General features: G+C 44.3%; 1 protein-coding gene across 2 annotated transcripts in view; it reads left to right on the top strand.

Annotated features, from left to right (window-relative positions):
- Nucleotides 1-20,429, top strand: part of INF2 (inverted formin 2) — a 75,059-nt gene extending 54,630 nt beyond the window's left edge. Inside the window, exons 14-23 of one of the 2 annotated variants that reach the window (XM_054026351.1) lie at nt 1,948-2,018; nt 2,172-2,279; nt 3,911-3,981; nt 5,271-5,391; nt 5,780-5,944; nt 7,084-7,186; nt 8,025-8,186; nt 9,098-9,901; nt 11,254-11,310; nt 16,254-20,429. In XM_054026351.1, coding sequence (XP_053882326.1) covers nt 1,948-2,018; nt 2,172-2,279; nt 3,911-3,981; nt 5,271-5,391; nt 5,780-5,944; nt 7,084-7,186; nt 8,025-8,186; nt 9,098-9,901; nt 11,254-11,309 — 1,661 coding nt within the window. In that variant the 3' untranslated portion in view covers nt 11,310; nt 16,254-20,429. The remainder of the gene's footprint in view (nt 1-1,947; nt 2,019-2,171; nt 2,280-3,910; nt 3,982-5,270; nt 5,392-5,779; nt 5,945-7,083; nt 7,187-8,024; nt 8,187-9,097; nt 9,902-11,253; nt 11,311-16,253) is intronic. The other variant, XM_054026352.1, reaches the window with a different exon arrangement.
- Nucleotides 20,430-20,721: the final 292 nt, after the last annotated feature.

Raw genomic sequence — 20,721 nt, forward strand, 5'->3', positions numbered from 1 at the left:
GGAGCGCAGGGCTGATATGAAAAGAACAGAATGGGAAATGCTTCTGGAAAAAGGCAGCAGGGGAGGAAGGAAGGAATAAAATGTTTTGAGCGGTTCTTATTCAAGATCTCCCCCTAGTGTAAATAAAGTCACTAGCTCCACTTCTAGGGCACTTTCCAGGGTTTGAATTTGTACTTGCAGATTTTATTTTTTTGGCCACAGGAAAAAATACAGAATATAAACTATTTTCTCTTGGCCTGATCCAAAGCCCACTGAAGTCAGGAGAAAAACTCCCATTGCCTTCAATGGACATGGAATTATGTTCCATCTCCGCTGTCAAGAGCAATGTACCCACAAAGTCTAACTCCCATCATGCTGTGCCACAGTTTTGACCAGCTGGAATTATAAGGGGGGTGCTGGGGTTTGTGGGAAATGTTCAGAAAGGCTTCGACCATGCAGCCTGCCTCTGGTTGTTCCTGATGCTGCCTCCAGCGCCCCTCCTGTTGGTGCTACAACACTTAGGGTACGTCTATACTTACTTCCTGGTCCGCATGTAAGCGATCGATCTTCTGGGATTGATTTATCGCGTCTTGTCTAGACGCGATAAATCGATCCCGGATCGATCCCGGAAGTGCTCGCCGTCGACGTCGGTACTCCAGCTCAGCGAGAGGAGTACACGGCATCGACGGGGGAGCCTACCTGCCGCGTCTGGACCCGCGGTAAGTTTGGACTAAGGTACTTCGAATTCAGCTACGTTATTAACGTAGCTGAATTTGCGTACCTTAGTCCGAAGTGGGGGGTTACTGTGGACCAGGCCTTACTGTTGGGAGATAAGCGAGGACACACGTTATATCCTTCACATCCTGATAAGCAGCTCCCTGGTCACCCCGGCCACTGGAGAACAATAGGACTAGCAGGTAGAGATACACTGGCTAGGTCAGGATATAATTGCAAGGACTGGTCAAAACTGGTTTCACTGTGCACTGGGGCAGGCTCTAAGGCCAAGATCCTCAAAGCTATTTAGGCTCCTAACATCCACTGATTTCAATGAAAGTGAGGAGCCCAAATGCCTTTCAGGATCCAGGCCTAAGTGCTTTTTAAGATAAAAATGCTGGAGCCTGATTCTCTGACTAACACCAATGTAAATCTGGAGTAACAGCCGTGTTAGTCTGTATCCGCAAAAAGAAGAACAGGAGTACTTGTGGCACCTTAGAGACTAACAAATTTATTAGAGCATAAGCTTTCGTGGACTACAGCCCACTTCTTCGGATGCAAATCTGGAGTAATTCTATTCAAGTCAATAGAGTTACAGCAGTCTGACACTAGTGTAAATGGAGAGAAATAGTCTCTCTATATTTTCCTAATGAAGATGAAAAAACTTTAAAATGTCCAACAAATCAACCAAACCTTTTACTCAGCCCAACTAATGAAGCTAGACAGGTCTGATTAGAGTCTGTTTCCTGTTAATATTCTCCCACGAGACGGCATGCAGCAGCGTTTGGGTTACAAATACAGTGGAACCTGAGAGCTATGGACACCTCGGGAATGGAGGTTGTCTGTAACTCTAAGATGTTCATAACTCTGAACAAAGCGCAATTCGGGCTCCAGGCCAGGCGCTGACAGCAGCTGAGCTCCCTCCCCCCCGGCCTCTTCACCTCTTAGCTGTAAGTGGCTGCCCAGCGTGTGGGGTGGGGACAGGCAGCCCAGATGTGCTTACCTTTAATACTATACTGTGCCTGTATTGCTTTTGGGGGAGAGGGGGGAAGTGTCTCTGCTGCTGCCTGATTGGTTACTTCCAGTTTCACATGGTGTCTTGCTTGTAGTCCATAACTCTGGTGTTTGAGGTTCTTTGAGGTTCTAGGCTAGAGTATGGAAATCCTGCCTTGGTACAATGGAAATTCTGATCCAATTTGGGAAACATTCAGTTTTGAAGCTGACCCTAATGTAAAGGATACCTTTATTTTTCAGATCTTCTAACGACCCATCGCCTGCCAGTTTTTTGTCAACTGATTCTCAAAGTTGGAAACTTTCTTAACTATGTAAGAAATCTTTTTTTGTTGTTGTTTTTAAGAGCGCACTACATTTTATAGATGAAAAGAACTTTTTTTTCTCTCTTTTGCATGTATAGGTTATAAATACAGAGTGTTTGAGTTTGACATGGGTTATTCCTGCCTCTTCTTTCTGTCTTTCAGGGAAGTCACACTGGAGATGCCGATGGCTTTAAAATTAGCACTTTACTCAAACTAACTGAAACCAAAGCAAACCAAACCCGTATTACTCTGCTCCACCATATTCTGGAGGTACTACTGCAATTTCCTTTGGGAATTTTGGTTGGACATGAACTATTTTTCCAGCCATACCTTCAGTTGATGTTATGTGCCTGTGTTCATATGCTCCTCACTTGTTTGTGTAACCCACACACCTCCTGGGTGTGGTGTTCTGTCCCATCTAGTGGCACCGAGACCACTTAGAGCAGTGGTTCTCAAACTTTTGTAATGGTGACCCCTTTCACATAGCAAGCCCCTGAGTGCGACCCCACTAATAAATTAAAAACACTTTTTTATATATTTAACACCATTATAAACCCCCAGTTTGAGAACCCCTGACTTAGAGAGAGGTTAATGAGTCTGCTCTACAGCCTTAGCTAAGAGCCATATGGCTTTTAGCTCATGCAGTAGAGGCTCATGCATTTAGCTCCAGAGGTCCCAGGTTCAATCCTGCCCGTCGACGATCAGAGTCTGTTGGTGTTATATTTGCATAGTACTGGAGAGATTGCTTGATTTGCTTGGGCTGCAGGTGCTACCTAGCTTCAAAAGAATTCTAAACAAAGAGTTGAGAAAGCAAAGAATCTCATCCAAGCCTTAGTCAGCTTCCACCTTGATTTCTGTAAGTTCCTCCTCTCTTGCTTCTTTGACGCCCCTCTCACCCCACTCCAACCCATACAAAATGCAGCTGCTAGGAACATATTCCTGGCCCGTAGCTCCAGTGAAGTCACCTTCAGTGTTTGCATGCTCCACTGGCTCTCCCTTCTCCACCAGATCACATTCAAGCTTCTTGCCCAAGCTTCAAGATCTTTCATAGCTTTCTCACTGCTGCTTAGCTGCCCTTACATTTACTTTTTGTCTTACCACGGTAGCTAGGATGCCTAGTCATGGCCCCATCGTGCTAGGCGCTGTACAAACAAAGAACCAAAAAAACCAGCCCCTGCCACCCAGAGCTTACCACTTCTCCCTCTCCTCTGCCAGTGATGCCAGTCTTATTGCCCTGTTCATTGAGCTCTTCCCTTGCCAATCCTGTGCATTCAAACCCTTTTTGGGGATCCCACTTTTACCGTGACACCTAAAAAAAATTAGCCGCCTCCTAATTGCTATGCTGAGGTGCTCGGACACGGTGGCAAAGATGGTTGTATAAATTAGTAGATAGATAGTTAGGCAGGTAGATAAACTAGGACACAGATATTCTTAACGCATACACAGACCCATAAGACTTGCCAGACTGGATCAGACTAATGGTCCCTTTAGTCCAATATCCTGCCTCCAGCAGCGGCCTGGACCCTGCACTTCAGAGGAAGGTAAAAGAAACCCTGCAGTAGGAGACTCTGGGATAATCTATCTACTGGGAAAGTTCCTTCCTAACCACCCATCAGTTAGAGATCGCTCTCCGCCCTGAGGCATGAGGGTTCATAGCCCTTTCAATATTCTTGTATATTTTTTTAATCTGTACTCTTATAATTCTGGATAGTCATGGCAACCATAGAAACAGACGGTCTCCTTTTGAATCCTGCTAAACAAACAGTGGGGGGAGGGGTGGGAATTAAACATTGCACACGCCAGTCATTCCCTCTGTTTGTAACCCTTCCCCTCCGCCCCCCCACCGTGGACCTGCTGCGTACGAAAAATAAATACAAAAATAACGAATGTTTCTGTTTTAGGAAGTAGAGAAAAGTCACACAGACCTCCTGCAGCTTCCCAAGGACCTTGAATGTGTCTCAAAGGCAGCCGGGTAGGATTGTGAACCTGTTACTTTAAATTAAAAAAAGCAGAACCACCCAGATTCAAGAAATTAAGACATAAATGGCTGTTATTATAATCCATTCATTAACCGGATAGAGACTCAATTAGTTTTAACCAAAGGATTTCCTTTTGCAAATGCTGGAGCCGTTTTAAAATGCAAATTGGCTATATGCACGGTTCAGCAATAAGCAAGACAGTAAGTAGGGTCTGAAATTGGGCTGCATTCAATTAATTCTGCTTTGCAGGCATTCACAGAAATGGTATGGAGTTCAAGGAGGCTATATCTTTTTAATCCTAGCTACCTATAAGCAGTGCTGAAGTACCTGTCACTGCTGTATTCAGGGACAATAGCCTACCAGCTTCAGAAGAGCCCTGAATCTGTAGATTAGTCCCTCTAATGTGTTCGTGAAGCCAAACAATTAAAGTCTGTATGTATCCATTTTCAAATGTATAATACACAAGAGTCCAGTTAGACCTGGTCTTCTCTTCATAAGTGCTGCTGGGGGGTGTTCTCCTCATGGGGCTGGCAAGAGCTGGCTTGTTAACACAGGTGTTTGTGTTGTTGCTTGAAGGTTTTTTGGGGACTGTTTCGATTTTTCATCTCTCTTACACTAGTGACCCTTTTGCTCTTGAGAACAAAACATTAAGCACAACAAGATACATGTGGACAAATGTCCCCTGAGAATTTGCACAGCCAGATAATTGTGAGCAAATATTAGCATGATCCATTCTAGCTGGTGATGCTTTGTATTATCGGGGGATTTGAAAAGCCCCCCATAAAGTTTATAAGTGACTTAGGAGCACAGCCCCATTGAAACACAAACCCCATTGAAAGTGAATGGAGTTGTGCTCCTAAGTCACTGAGGCACTTCAAAAAGACCACTCTAAATTCATGAATTATTTGCATCATAGTAGTATCTAAGGGCCTCAACTGAAAGCAGGGCCCCCTCGTGCTCGGCGATTGACGGGCCAGTCAGACAGAGGCAATAAGATAAGTGAAGTGATTTGTCCCAGGCACAGCAGATCAGTGGCAGAACTAAGAATGGAACTTATGTCTCCTAACGCAGTCCAGTGCCCTAACCACTAGACCGTGTTGCCTTGTGGTGCTACCTCGGATTACACAGGCATAGTTCTGTGCTTCATACCATAGAGTCACTGGGAAACAGAAAAGGGGAAGGGGGGTGGGAAATCATTGCGGTTTTTCCTCTCTTCTAGCTAGCCCAGCCCTCCAAGGAGTGAACTGTTTTTAATCTCCTGCGGCTTTGTGTTCATTTTCAGAATTAACCTTGAAATCATACGTGCGGAATCCAGTTCCAATTTAAAGAAGCTGCTGGACCTTGAACGAAAGGTTTTGTCCTCGAAAGACGACGTGAAAGCCCAGTATGAGACGCCCATCCAGGTCAGTGAAAGGAGTGCCCTCACTTGAGGAGAGGAGAGCCAAGACTCTGCAAAGGCAGCATGTTCAGGGAGGAGTGAAGAGTGGAAACATTTGTCCCCTCATCGTCTCTCATATTTGAAAACGAATGTGGATGCCACACAACCCTTTTGTGTTCATTTGCCATGACCAGCAGGTACTGACTAGAAAGGCAGAGAGCAGGGATAAGGGAGAACCCAAGCCATCTTTGCACCTCTTCTCCTAACTGCCCCAGGAGCTCCTGGGCCACAGCAAAGGATCTGGGCCTTGGAACTGAACTCTTGTTACTTTATCATTCTAACTATTTTTTCCATTAATCTTTCCTTGCAATGTCTTGCGCAGTGCTTTGTAACTTGGCCTAAATGCATTTCAGGACAGCATAAATGCATCAAAGAAGTTGGAGGAGGAGTTTGAAATCATTGAAAGGAAGAAGGGGGAACTTGCAAATTATCTCTGTGAAGATGCAAACAAGTTGTCATTAGAAGATATATTTAGCACCATGAAAACCTTCAGGGATCTCTTCATTAGAGCACTAAAGGTTTGCATTTGTGAATATTATGTAGTAGGATCCAGGTGCTGCAACACGTGCATCAGTTCAGCTAGTATATAGGGCCTGGTTTTCCCTTACATCTGAGCTCCATTTGGTGCAGGGGGTGAGGGCAGCGCCATCAAGCTCATTATGACCCTCTGATTCAGCATTGGCCCAGCCCTGACTTTAATTAGAGCAACCAAGGTCCCTGATGGACCATATGCCAATGGAGAATTGACGTAACAAAGCTTGCTCCGCCATACCCTCAGCCGACCCCCACCATGCTCCTTGCCCTATTCCATCCATCTCTCAGCATGTCCCCTAAGCCAGGTGGGCAGGACTGCAAGAAGTGTTCTCCACTGGCCATTTCTAGCTGGAATCTATCCACTTTGCACCATCTGATCACATTGGAAGATATGAACCTGAGGGTCAGATTCCTGAGCTAGGGCCTTCCCCTGCTAAAGTCCATGGGATTTTTGCCACTGACATTACTGGGTTCTGGGTGTGGGACTGAAACAGCCAGCTTGGGGATCTGACTGAGATCTGCAGGGAGCCTTCAGATTGCGATGTGCATGAACGAAGGAACCCCTGTGCCGAGTGAGGATGGAGCTCAGTGAGCTTTGCACTACCAAACTAGAGCTGCTAGGCTAGAGGTTGGCATTAACCCAGAGTCTGAGTGATGGACCCAGGATGGTCTCTCTTCCAGGATAAGTTTGTAGAAATGTTGTGGATTTATAGTGGGTCAGAAACTGATCGCTGAGTCCAGCCCAAGCAACCAGGTTTGGCTCAAAGAGGGTTTTGCAGCAGCTGGGGAAGGGTTTCAGAGCCCATTGCAGCCAGTCCGGGGAGATTCCTCAGCCTGCTGTCCATCCCCTGTATATGGGGAGTCTGGACAATGGATCCAGTCACTGCCCGTCCCCACGCCACACTGGGGGATGGGGATAGAGCGCCGGCCAAGCACACTCACTGCCTCTCACGCCTCAATGGGGGAGCACATAGCTCCCAGCTGCCTATTGGATCTCTCTGGGAGGGAGGAGCCAGGATTTGTTTTGCCACAAGCTGTGAATAGACTGAACCATCTTCCCTTTAGGTGGCTTTGCTACCAGATATTTAACCAAACATCCCCTGTGACTCTTCTCTGGTTCCAGGAAAACAAGGACAGGAAGGAACAAGCTGCAAAGGCAGAAAAAAGGAAGAAACAGCTGGAAGAGGAAGACGCTAAGAGACCAAAGGGAGACAATGGGAAGATCAGTGAGTATTTGAAAGGGTTTCTTTAAAAGGAGATGTACATACCTCACCCACCCTGTCTCTCTATGGATTATAATATCTTTTACTGGACCAACTTCTGTTGGGGAGAGAGACAAGCTTTCGAGCTTACACAGAGCTCTTCTTCAGGTCTGGATGGAAAAGTTTATTGGACCAGACGTTGGTCCAATAAAAGCTATTACCTCATCCCCCCCTCTTGTCTCGCTAATATCCTGGGACCAACCTGGCTACAACAACACTGCATACAATCCATAGTCAGCCAGGTGAGGACTGATAGAAGCTCCCAACTCTTCCTGCCTTAATGTTCCAATAATAATCATTCAGCGTAGATTTCTGAGTGTTCGATGGCTGAAGGCTTTTGGGTGCCGTAAAGAGGCCCCTTACCACCGTGCAGCCCATAGCAGCAAAGGAGAGAACCAAGATTACCCCTCCCTCACCTTTAATGCAATTCAAGATACAGAACAGGAGTCATGTAAAGGCCTTGGCCTGCAAGGTGCCACAGGTGTACTTTGGCATAAGGCAAAGGGGAGAGTATACTAGAGGTGCCGACCCTGGTTGGCCAGGGCTCTGGGCCAGGTTCTTCACTGCCCTTCGCCTTCCATAGTCGTTTACACCGGTTCAGTGGGTATACAATGGTGCCAGATCAGAGTGGCAATGTTTGACACCCACTTTGCACTGGAACGGGTGATTACGCAAGGGGCAGGGCAATGGAAAATCAGGCCCTGTCTCCCCAGCCTATACTCTGGGTGGTAACCCCACCGCTTTCGACTATCACTGCAGGAGTGCGACGTTAGCCATTTCCCCATTTTTGTTTAAACACTAGTTAAGAAAGGGGCCGTGAAGCAGGAGGAGGTGTGCGTTATTGATGCCCTGCTGGCCGACATAAGGAAAGGTTTCCAGTTGCGGAAAACGGTGAAGAACAAGAGTGAGCCGAACACTGCTCCTAAAGCCTCACCTGCCAAAACGCTGAAGGAGAGAGAGCCTGGTAAGACCAAAGACCCAACCATACCTGCAACCATTAACCTCCAGCCTGCTGCAAATATTGTAGTAAAACAAATACATACACGGGAACTTCTCTTCTTTGAATTATTGCATTTGATCAATAGACAAGGGGGACCATTTTCAAAAAGTGTGCAAGTGACTAAGTCCCATTTTCCAAGGGACTTGGGCACTTCCGGAAATGTTTCCCAAGAGATGCTTATTTTCTACATTTGCGGCGTGAGCTTCCTTTCAGCTTTTGAGGAGGTAGCCTCCATTCCCAGATGCCCTCCAACAAGATCGTTGGCCAGTTTGCATCACCCTGGCCTACCACAAGAGATAACTTGCAAATTGCAGCCTTCCTGCAATCCCTTTAAAAAGCAGTGTCAGGCTCGGTTGGTACTTGGATGGGAGAAGCCCAGATGGGGGGCGGTTCTGAAGGCCTGTCTCAGGCAGAGCCATTTACTGCAACGAGGCTTGGACAGCAGGATCAGTCCCATGATGCCAGCTGGGAATTCTTTGGCCCTTAGCTCCCCTCAGCTCAGCTCCTGTGCATCATGTTTAAGTGCCATTGACTTCAGTGGGAATGAAACTGATTAACGTCAATGGGAGCTAAGCACATACTCAAAATTAAGTATGTGCTGAAGTGCTTTGCTGTGTGGGAGTCTGGGTTCTGAACCAAATGCCCCCATGTGATGTTAGGGGTCACTGAGCTATGGGTGTGGCTAGTTTTTGGATTAGACATAAAAAGCTCCTGACCGCATGTGGCCATTAAAAATTCATTGGCCCCTTTGCCCTGAGCCGTTAGCCCGGGGCACATTGCAGGTGGTCAGATTACACTCAGACAACCCATTGCTGTTGGTTGACGGTCATGCTAGACTAAACAACTGTGCCTGACCCTGTGTTGTCCCTTTAAAGGAAAGAGTGTTGATGCTTCAGAAGCAGCGAAGGAAAGTGCCTGTGAGAGCGAGCGAAAGGATGGCAGTCAGCACACAGAAAACACTCCGGCCTCAGAAGCTGCTGCCATTGCAAGGGCTACCGGTAAAGTTGTCAAAGAGACACCAGCTTCCAATGAAGTGCTTCCTAAAGACGGAGCTGGAGGAAATTCGCCACAACAGCCCTGTACTGAGAGGAGCTTCCAACATTCAACTGAAGTTGAGGGAACCCATCAACCCAACAGTGGAGAGAGTATTCAGCAGATCAACAGCTCATGTAGCTTTCAAGAGAACGTGGAATACAACCCCATTGTGTTTGCGCCAGTGAACCCAGGAACCACTATAAAGTTTGCAAGCAGCTCTTCAGGCAACTGTACTGGTTTAGGAGAGGAATTGAATGGATCCATCTCAGGAGACCAAAACAGTGAGTCTGGACCCACTCAGGTAGAAAGAGGCCCGGAGTTTAATGTACAAACGTCACAACCAAGTGATGCAGTTGGGAACGAGGCTAAAACCAGAGTTGAACTAGCACCTGACGGTGCTGAAATGACTCCAACCAAAGAGTCGAGTTCTCAACATACGGAATTAAGGAAGACAGAGAAAGAAAATGACCCTGCCGCAGACTCATTGCTGGACACCTCTCAGGAGAAATCCTTCTCAGAAGAGCCAGTGACTGATTCTTCTTGCTCAGCAACAGTCCCTCCAGCGCAAGCACTTACTGACAAGGAAAAGCAAAGAGGGTCTGGGAAACGGAAAAAGAAGAGACGACACAGCAAAAGCCAGTCAGGTAACACATTTCAGTGCAGCATATGGAGATTAACAACCCTTTAGCTAAATACAGGAGACTGGAGTTCTCATCTTCAGCTCTCTAGGATTTTTTAATTAGACGTATTCCTTTCTCTTAAGGTCCAGTCCTGCACCAGTGAAGTCAATAGGAGTTTTACCATCCTCAGGAAAAACACTGTTTAATACAGATGTCCTTTAAAATCAGAGACTGGTTAAATTATGCAAAAACATTGGTCCCACTAGCCATTAGGGGGCATGTATAAGAAGTTTATAAAGGGTTAATGATTAACGGATCAACAAAAAGCATGTTGCACACATGAATGGAGTGCAGTACAGATGATGATAAGCACATCTGTCGAAGGTACTACAGATAGTTGTAAGTTAGAGTTAGATACAACTAACTGATCCATTGGACTCTACAAGCTGTGGATAACCATTTACTATCGTAGAGACTAACCATTCATTATAACATCTATTAATCATTTGTTAACCCCATATAAACTATTTATAAATGTATCTTTAATATAAGTATGATTAAAACTCTTCCCCGCACTCCCATCACCCAATTTTTATTAGGTTTTCCCCAAGAAATCAGTTACAAGAGTATTCTGCCCAAAAGTTCAGGTGTATTTCAGTGTGACCCTTCCTTAGTGTTAAATATTCAAGCACACAGCTTGGGGAGGGGGGTGGGAAATTACACTGATGCTTGTGCAAAAGATCATGTTCTTAAGGCTAGAGACAGCTTTTAGATGTAGCCCCGAGGACATGTAACTGTGCCGCCCCAGAAAGGACTGGGGGACTCTCTGGCACAGTTGCTCCAGAGTTCTCCGTTTCACTTGGGATTCATGGGGAGATCTGCTGTATCTTCTAGAGGACTGACACAGTGTATTCCCATTGCTGCCCCAAACCCCACATGTGCCATGCCAGCTCCACTGGTCAGCAGACGGGAAGGATAGCGGTAAATCCATGCCTCTTCCAACTCTCCACCCCTTCTCCTCCCTCATGAGTAAAGGAGAGAGAATATCGGGCATGCAACTCCTGCTCTTCCCACCTCCGTGGCTGGAGACATGATCAAATGGTGTGTTTCCCATACAGCGGGATGGGGATGGGGATGGGGATGGGGCTTTTACTCCACTTCACTCCTTGGGTGGCCACCATCAGCCCCAAGCACAATTTAATCATTTAAGTTTTCAGACTGTTTAGCTATTGACTAAACTAATAGTTTTTAGTCCCAAGAAATATAAACTAATCATATTTCCTAGAGAACAGTCTCTGTCCTAGGACGTTCCATGTTGTTACCTTTATGTCACAGCGGGCAGATATATTTAGTGTCTCTCTTTTATTTAAAAGCAGAGGTTGACATTGATACTGGAGATAATAAAACCAAAAGTCATTGTGTGATACAGTGAGGTATGTAAACCCGCAACGTTGCTTTTATGTGAACTAACCCCAGCACTGGGACTTTACACTTTATGATGCCATCAGTAATCATTATGGCAACTAAGCTTTTTGCCTTAATATCTGATTTTGTGTTTGTGATTTTTGCTGTCCAAGGGCCTGATCCTGCCCCATTGGAATCAGTGGCAATACTCCCAGTGCTGCAGGATCAGGTCCCACATGTCTGTCTTTTATGTCAGCAGCAGCCAATCTACCTTTCCCAGCAGAGACCGTAAAGTCTGGTGTTAATTACTTAAACCAAGCAAATCCAGGTTGCTAGAATAACGGGAGGCCTTGCTTTTGTCTGATTACTATTTTTTCCAAAAATTGTAAAAATGTAACTTCAGTACATTCATCCTGTGGAAGAGGCGACTGCTCCTCCCCATGGCTCACGGTTGTGGGTGGGGCTTATCCATGACAGAGTTGTTTTAACAGGTTTATTGGAATTATTACAGCAGAGTAGTGGACCAGGGGAGAAATTCTGCTCATACAGGACTACCAGCCCAACTGAAATCCAAATTGTACGTGCTAGTCAGCACTAAGGTCTTGGTGTTGCAAAACATGTGCATGTACTTAACATTAGGCTCATGAGTAATCCATGGAAGTGAATGGAGCATGCAGCTGTTACAGTTGAGCACATGTAGACATCTTTCCAGGACCATGTCTTCAGTAGAGAGCTTACAGCGGCACAGCTGTACCGATCCCCCATGTAGCCGCTGACCGGACAGAGCTCTCCTGTCGATAGAATTAGCTATGTCTGCAGGAGCGCATTTCTTGCTGACATAGCACTGTCCACACCGGCGCTTCTGTCAGTGTAAGTTATGTCGTTCGGGGTGGGGGGGTGATATTTTTTCACACCCCGAGTAACATAAGTTTTACCAACAAAAGTGCTAGTGTCAACAGCCCAGGATTAGGGCCTAATTTTGCTTTGTCTGAGACACCAATGCAGCTATGGGTAAACCCAATTTTTCTGAAACGCTCTATCAAGTGCCCCAAAACCATTTTCCAAGGTTTGCCTTTATTTATATTAAGGGGACAGGAGGGAAATTGCATAGTTACATGTACTGAAATTGCATAGTTACATGTTTTCCTTTGCATTCTAATCATAAGCAGTCATAACGAAATGAACCAATAATCTGAACTCTCTGAATGTCTGATTTCATGAACAAAATGTATTTATTCTACAGAATCTGCTGTTTCTTGCTATGTAAGAATATTGGGTATCCCTCCCTAGTGATCCCCAGGAACTAATATTCCTCTTAGCCAGTCATCTATTGGTGGTGAAAGAGAAGCCATGGGAACCTCTGCTAAGACTTTTTTTTTTTTTTTCTTCTGCATCAGTAGCCTGAAGGCTGCTCTAATTTATCAGGACAGGAACCAATTTCTCTCAGCCATTTTGGTAGCCAAGGATTAGCCAGAGCACTATGTGTTCTGTAAGAAGGTCATTTTGTCCTCTTTTGGGGTTGTTTGTCCCCCAGGTGGTATTGAGACAAAACGAGATGTGATTGTCTCCGGTATCACACTGAGGATGCCATAATGAAGAGTGTGCTTCTCTGCCTCCACCACCAGCATGAGTCCAAGGTCACACCAGCGAGAGCTGGGCAACGTGCTCTTCAAAATGACCCCTCCCATGCAGTGCACACAAAGCCATGCCGAGGGGACGAGGTCATGTGATGTTCCTGGAAGTGCTGGAACGTCCGGTGTTCTGGGCATGTGCGAGTGACCATCCTAGTGTTCTGACTCCTGGCTCCTCCTGCACCAGTCACACCCCTTCTCTACAGCTTCACACCTGAAAGAGGCGGGAAGCTGCTGTGCTGCCTTTAAGAATCCAGTCGCCAAAGATTGACAGGAGCAGGAGCAAAAAGTAGCAATAATTCACATTTGAGACACAGGTCAGGGTATCAGGGACTGAGCCCCCTTATGTCAGAAGAGTAGCATCAAGAATATTAACGATGTTTGGAGAGAGATGACCGTACGTGTGTTTATAACATCTCTTCTCAGCAGGGCCGGCTCTAGCATTTCTGCCGCCCCAAGCGCAAAAAAAAAAAAAAAAGCCGCGATCGCGATCGGTGGCAGCAATTTGGAAAAAAAAAAAAAAAAGCCGCGATCGGTGGCGGCAGTTCAGCGGCAGGTCCTTCGCTCCTAGAGGGAGTGAGGGACCTGCCGCCCCCGAATTGCCACAGGTGCCGCCCCTCTCCCTTGGCCGCTCCAAGCACCTGCTTGTTAAGCTGGTGCCTGGAGCCGGCCCTGCTTCTCAGACAAGACCTGAGACACATCCAGGTTTTTTGGACTGGCCTTGGAATACACAAGAAAGCCACACACAAGAATTTACATTAAGGGTCGGATCCAAAATTGGTTGAAAATCAATGAGTCTTTCCACTGACTTCAGTGGGCTTTGGATCAAGCCCTGTAAGCGCTGTAAATGTCCTGAAAGAAAGCAGTAAAAGTAAAGGCAATTCACAGCTGAGGGTGTCCCAAAATTCTAGCTAGGATACGGTCCCATCTTCATGTCTAGTTTCAGAGTAACAGCCGTGTTAGTCTGTATCCGCAAAAAGAAGAACAGGAGTACTTGTGGCACCTTAGAGACTAACAAATTTATTAGAGCATAAGCTTTCGTGGACTACAGCCCACTTCTTCGGATGCATATAGAATGGACTGTCTGTTAGTGCCCTCTGGTGGTCAAGTATTGGATGAACATGCTACAAAGAACCCCTAACTGAAATTCTTTCCTTTCCTTCTTTATCCGATGTCTTAACAGTTATTTGCTTGTGTGAATTAAAGAGGAGTAGATGAGAAAAGCCCTTTACTTCTGTTGCCCTACAGCCTCTAGCTGCAGCTTTTTCCTCACCAGTCTGTCTGTAAATCCGATTCATGCTTCCCACCTTTCAGTAAAGCAGCAGCACTGTTACTTCACTAGGCAATGAACGTTCCCTGTAAAAGAGAGTGGGAACAAACTCAGTAAAACTAGGAGATGAGTTGTGCTATTAGTCATCGTCACCTTCTGGAGAAAAAGTAGCTGGATTTCCATCCCCCTTCCTTTCTACCGAAATACAGCCTTTGATTTTGTAAGGCAAGGAAGCACAATTTGCGTGGAATCAGGGGAACTGATTTTCATTTGGGACATGGTCGTTTTTTAGAAGCATCTCAGTGTGGGCACAAGCTCCCCACTGCCCAAATCCAGTTGGAAGATCAGAGCTGAACTGCTCCCAGTTTTCAGCATGCTGTGCATCTGCATCAGCAGTAGAATAAAGACAGGCTTTGATGTGCTCAAATTTACCTTGTTTCACAGAACCACAGATTTTAAGGCCAAAAGGGACTATTATGATCATCTAGGCTGACCACCTGCATATCACCAGCCATAGAATCTGATTCCTGTATTAACCCCAATTTTATTGCAATAGCTGTTCGTAAAGGCCAAATGATGCTACTCGCCCCCAAAAGTACAGTTTTGTTCTTCAAAGAGTAAAAGATGAGTGCCTGTGCTTGGTACTTGTTTCTGTTTGAACAAAGCAGTGTAGTCACAAAAGGGAGGAGGGAAAAAGAAAATAAATCAGGGAGGAAGTAGATTTCAATTTATCAAGGGTTACAAATAAAAGTAAAAAAAAAAATGTCCCATACACTATATGTTATCTGCTACATATACACCTTGACCTGCTCTTTTTTCCATAAGGACTGTATTTCTTCAGTTTTAAAAAAAAATTAGGATAACTCATGTTGGGTCATTTTTGTTTTCTAATTCTAGGGGGCTAACAACCCATCTTGTCTTCTACAACAGATTCAGTGCTTCTTATGATCTTAAATTTTCTCATCTGCCACTAGAATCTAATTGGTGTCAAGTATCAGAGGGGTAGCAGTGTTAGTCTGAATCTGTAAAAAGCAACAGAGGGTCCTGTGGCACCTTTAAGACTAACATGCTCCCAATATTTCTGTTAGTCTTAAAGGTGCCACAGGACCCTCTGTTGCTTTTTATAGAATCTAATTATTCACTCTTGTGGATGTGTACATCTTTAGCCATGGTGTCCATATTTGTAAAATATGCATGAGACCTGGAGGAGGTTTTGTTTGGTCAATGAGCTAGACAGCATCTTAACATTTACAGATGAAAGCTCCAATCCTGCAAACACTTCCTGAAGTGCCTAACTCACATGAGTAACCTCATTGTCTTCAATGGTACTACTCACCTCGACATTGGAATTTTGGTGTTTTCTTTCTGGAAATTTATTTCTGGAAATTGACACACTGGGACGATTCAGTTAAGTCCGTGCTAAATGTCTTTCGCCATCACTGTGCTAAAACCAAAGGCCCCACTCTGCTCCATTCACAATCCCATCTATACAAGTTACTCTATGCTAGAAGAACCCTATGCCTGCATGCAGCTCTGTGTGAAAGCAGTGGGACGTCTGTCTTCTCAGATTTACTTGTGGGATCAGTGCCCAAGTCAATGGCAAAACTGCCAGCTCCTGCAGAGGAAGCAATATTAGTCCCTAAGCTAGTTGTGTCTAACTAGCATACAGATGAAAACCTAATATATTCCAACATTCAGCATGGAGAACATGACATTTATTGGTTAAAGTACTGTGCTGAATTATTAGCAGTGACCAGTTCCAGAACAAAGAAGATGGTTAAACTCTTCAAACAAAGTTAGAATCTCAGTGCATGAATGAAATAGAGTTTTTATAGAGTACATACATTAATAGTTTTACCATTTTTTTTTGTTCTTCCTCTCTCTCCTTTTTTTTTTTTTTTTTTTTTTAAGTGCATTGGGGCACCTGGTTATTTGATGGATTTAAAACCAATTTTTCCGACTAGTACATCATGTACGGGATACGTGCATGCCCACACACACACACACACACACACACACACCTAACCACAACTTTTTTGCTGTTGTAATTGTTTCATATTTTCTCTCGCAGGTGTCACAACAAAGCAGAAGAATAAATAACGAGGAGTCGGTGAAACGCTGACTAATCCATATAATGCTGCCATTCTCTAGGAAGCACGTTTCACAGTGTTGAAATTCCATTACTGATCATGTTTGTAGTAATATCTTGGGATGTAAAGTTTCTTCTAAAATGGTCTTTCACTAATCCTTCCTTGGGGATTCTGTGTATCCAGCAAATAACCACCAGATGCAAGAGACTTAAGCACCTTCAGAATGTGCCTTATGTGAATGCTGCCAAGGTCTGATGCTGAAAATGCTCCATGCCCAGAACTTCTGTGGAAGCTGATGGGAGTTCCATGTGTCAAGGGCTGATAGGAATAGGCCTCTGATAAACTTCATTTGGGGTCAAATCCTGCAGTCCCTTCCTAGGCCAAACTCTTACTGAAGACAATGAGGCCATGGCCTGGGTAATGAATGCAGCATTTTACCCCATGAGTCATTTTAAAGACAGCAGTGCCTCCAAAACTGAATTATGGGTAAAATTAGGCACTGTCATCAGCATCTGATTGGAAATCTCTTACTTCCCATTCTAGTGCCCCACCAACAATTGGAACTGATGTTGGACCAAATAAAAGACCCAATTCAGATTAACATACTTTCCCTTGCTATCGTTTTAGACAGGGGATATCTATTAAAGGAAAATGTATTGTAGTGAACAGCTGGCTGTTTGAACACTAAGGACTTGTCTATATGGAGAGTTAGTTTGTGTCAAGTTGAAGTTCAAATGTATAGTGCACTGGCCTTCTGCACACTAACTGGTCATGTGGACCCTGGTACCACACACTAGACATTTTATGGTGCACTTTGATCTACTCCAGTTTCAGTTTGGGGCAGTATTCTACGTATTTCAAATGGGAGTAGATCAAAGTGCACTACCGAACTTCTAGTGGGCATTCGGAGGGTCCATACTGCCTGTTAGTGCACGTGATAGGCTGGGGCACTGCACTCCAGCTTGCTGTTCACTAACTCTCCATATACACAACTCCTAAGGCCTGGATCCTGCAAAGACTTAAACACACATTAACTTTAAGCATGTGAATAGTCCGATGGAGTTCAGTGGAACTTCTGACATGCATAAAGTTAGACACATGCATAAGTCTTTGCAGGTTTGGGGCCTAGAGTATCTATTTTGTTAAAGAAACAGAAAGAGATTTTTCTAGGGTGATCCATTCATAATATTTAAAACTAATATTATTTGGCAAATCTCTGGTTCTGAATATTTATTGCCTGCTGCATGCACTCAAAGGCACTTGGACTCAAACTACAGAATGTTTAGAGTCTGTTTCAGTTTAAAAGATAGTTATGCAATTTGTGCTTTAAAACCGGGAACCTGCAGTATTTTGTGTTAAGAAATCAGAGCTTTATTTCTGAATTATGTTTTATAATAACCTTGTACCATATAATTTTGTACATATCGGTCAATTTAAAATTCTATATGTTTGTTCAATCTGTATTGCAATATTAGATTGAGTGGGAACTGTGTGGAAAATCATTACTTTTAGCAATCATGCCTATATAAAGTAACTTGCTGAGCACATATAATAGTGTTCAGGCTTATTAAGACTTGATCAAGGGTCATTTACTAAACTGTACTGGACGAAGTTCAGAATTAAAACAGGGGCTACCTTTAACTAAAAACTTTGCTTGGAGTGTGGTGAAAATTGGTTAACCACAGCAATTACCAGTTTAGAATGGGCCACTGCCATTATCAGATTCAGCTGCGGAAATCCTCTGTAGCAGTGTAGCAAAGCTGCATTTGAAATCAAGTTCACCACTGGCGTAAACATGTAGAGGTTCATTAGCTTCAGTGGAGCTGCACTATCAGCAGTGAATGTGACCCTTCGTATGAGAAAACACACACATACACAAGAGCTTAGGGGTCAATCACCGTTGTAATGGTCATGGCTGGAGGGCCAGCTGCACCCTGTTCCCTTTTTGGTCTCTCTGAATGCACCCCCTCAAGTGTCCGGCCTCATGTCTTTACCTATCCCAGGGCGGAATTCTACAGTTCTCCCACTCGGACTGGGACCTGGGCTTCAGTACCCTGGGAATCAACCATGCTTACCCAGCAGGTCTGACTGGGTTCCACACTTATGGTTCTTCCCTTCAGGAGCCTGTGGCGTATAGTGACAAAGCTGCCTTATTGAAACCGGAGTATTGTTCATTTTACTTATAGTATCAAAGCATGTAGAGAAAAAGCATTTTAGGGCAACAAACAGTCCACACCTGTCCATAGTACCCAAAGGCTTACCATCCCCTCAGGGTCACCTAGTCAGGCCTAATTTCTTCAGACAATCCAGCCAATGCCTGCATCCTAGTCTGGTTCCCCCAAACAATGACTTGTCTCTCTGCAGAGAGCACCCCTTCCTAAACTTTCAGAGTTGCTTTGTTCTCGCATTCTTGGCCTTTGTCCCTTTGGACAAAACTAGTTTTGCAGGTTGGCTTGGGTGGAGGTAAAATATTGATGCTATAAGAGTATGGGCATTGCCCACTGAACAGCACTCAAGTGTTTGCTGAGAAGTGGCTTATCCTGAGCCAATCTTCTTCCCTTCCTGCTTGTTTTCTTTATAGCCCCCTACTAAACTAAACCAATATATTCCCAAAAGTCAGGTCAACACTCACTGTTCATAAATCATGACAGAGCAGTTCCAATTTTGTCACAGGAATAATTTAGCAAGAGTCCAGGTGACTGAGACAGGGTGGGAAGAGGAAGGCTGTCTGAGTGGGATGTCTAATTTTGGGCTGTATTTTACCTGTGATCTTTTCGAGAAGCTCCCATTCATTTTCTCCCCAAAGAACTAAGTATTCCTCATGATATCTTACTAGTTACCTCAGGACCAAATTCAGTGCTGGTGTGTAAGCAAGGCCCTTCTAATTTGTTTCAATGGAGTTGCATCCGTTTATGCCAGCAGAGCAGTGAATCTGGCCCTCAGAAAGAAACTCACTTTTCCTTCAAGAATTTTAGTAAATTTACAGCTAACAAACAAATTAGAGTGCATTAAACAAGCAAGCCTGTGAAAGCCACAAGCTTCTAGGTATCAGGTTAACTCTCCATGTCCATTTAGCATTAAGCAGCATCTGCATGATTAATCTATAGTATAAATAAATTCAAACACCTTTTTTTCAAGTTCCTTGCATTAGAGGTAGGGGGGGGGGGTTCTTCTTCGTTTCAACATTTTGAAGAAATTTTTAAAAATTTAGAATTAAAAAAAAATGGAAAAGATAAATTCACAACTTTCCTGTTTGTTGGGGGGTGGGGGGGATTCCACTCTATTTTGTATGGTGATTATAACTATAAAGTTAACATAGTACATTGTAGCCTAAATAAATATTCCTACTGGAATCACTAATTTAACACAATCTTATCCCAGAGAATCTCAGTCCTTCCTGCAGTGAAAAGAAAATAAAATAAATCAAATTGTGAAACTAATAGTACATTTCACTTTTCAGTTGCATTCCTTTTCCACCCCTCTCCCACACCTATACAGTGCCTAAAGCTTCATCCTGCAAAGGCTATGCACATGCTTAACTTTATGCACTTGAGTAGACACCACAGAAGTCAGTAGGACTACCCACACTCACACAGAAGTCAGTAGGACTACTCAAGTTAAGCATGTGTGGCAATCTTTGCAGGATGAGAGCGTTACACTGCAAGCTCTTTGGACTGTCTCTCCTACTTGGCTATTAAGCACGCTGTTGGTGGCATACACTTAGTAATAATTTTCACATAGTTATTTTCTCTCATACTGACCTTGTCTATGAATTTACAATAGTTTTTGACCTTCTGATGGTTCTAACAATTTCCACATTCAGTACAATGTCAATGGGAGTTGTATGTAGAATGGGGCTAGAATGGCTTTTGCGTACAAACGTTATGCAAGTACCAGTCTGCCATGGTCTCTTCGTTATTTGATTCACTTATTATGTGCTATTTGGGAGAGAAGATTAGAAAAGCACCAAACTGTCTGTTAAGGAAATTTACAGCTAAATGTAAAAGTTAACCGATTTTCATCCCCTCTAAATGTAAAGCTTAGTTCTACAGCTTAATGTTTCTGGCTTTCTGTATGTAAAGGATTGGTTTTCTGTACACTACTCTATTTGGAGCGCAATATAGAGCTTACCAATAATAAATCAGCGCTATATGAAATCCTGCCTTTCTTTATTGGGTAATAATTCATCAAAAAACAAACTCAGTCATGGAGTATTCTGTGTTCCACCAGCTCTCAGTCACTTTTTGTGTAACGGTGTGAAAAATGGTTTGGTCCTGCCTAGAGCCTTGACTACAATGGGGAAAACTGGGAGTGGTAATTTCCCACGAGGGGCTGTAAAAATGGAGGCTGCAGTACAGGTAGTGCTCTGGTGTTTCTACTAGTGTGTGATGACAACCTGCCATGGTATGCTATTACACTTTCGGTAGCAACAGTGCAGCTCTCCTATTG

Source organism: Malaclemys terrapin, chromosome 4 (assembly GCF_027887155.1).
Source record: "Malaclemys terrapin pileata isolate rMalTer1 chromosome 4, rMalTer1.hap1, whole genome shotgun sequence".
NCBI lineage: Eukaryota > Metazoa > Chordata > Testudines > Emydidae > Malaclemys > Malaclemys terrapin.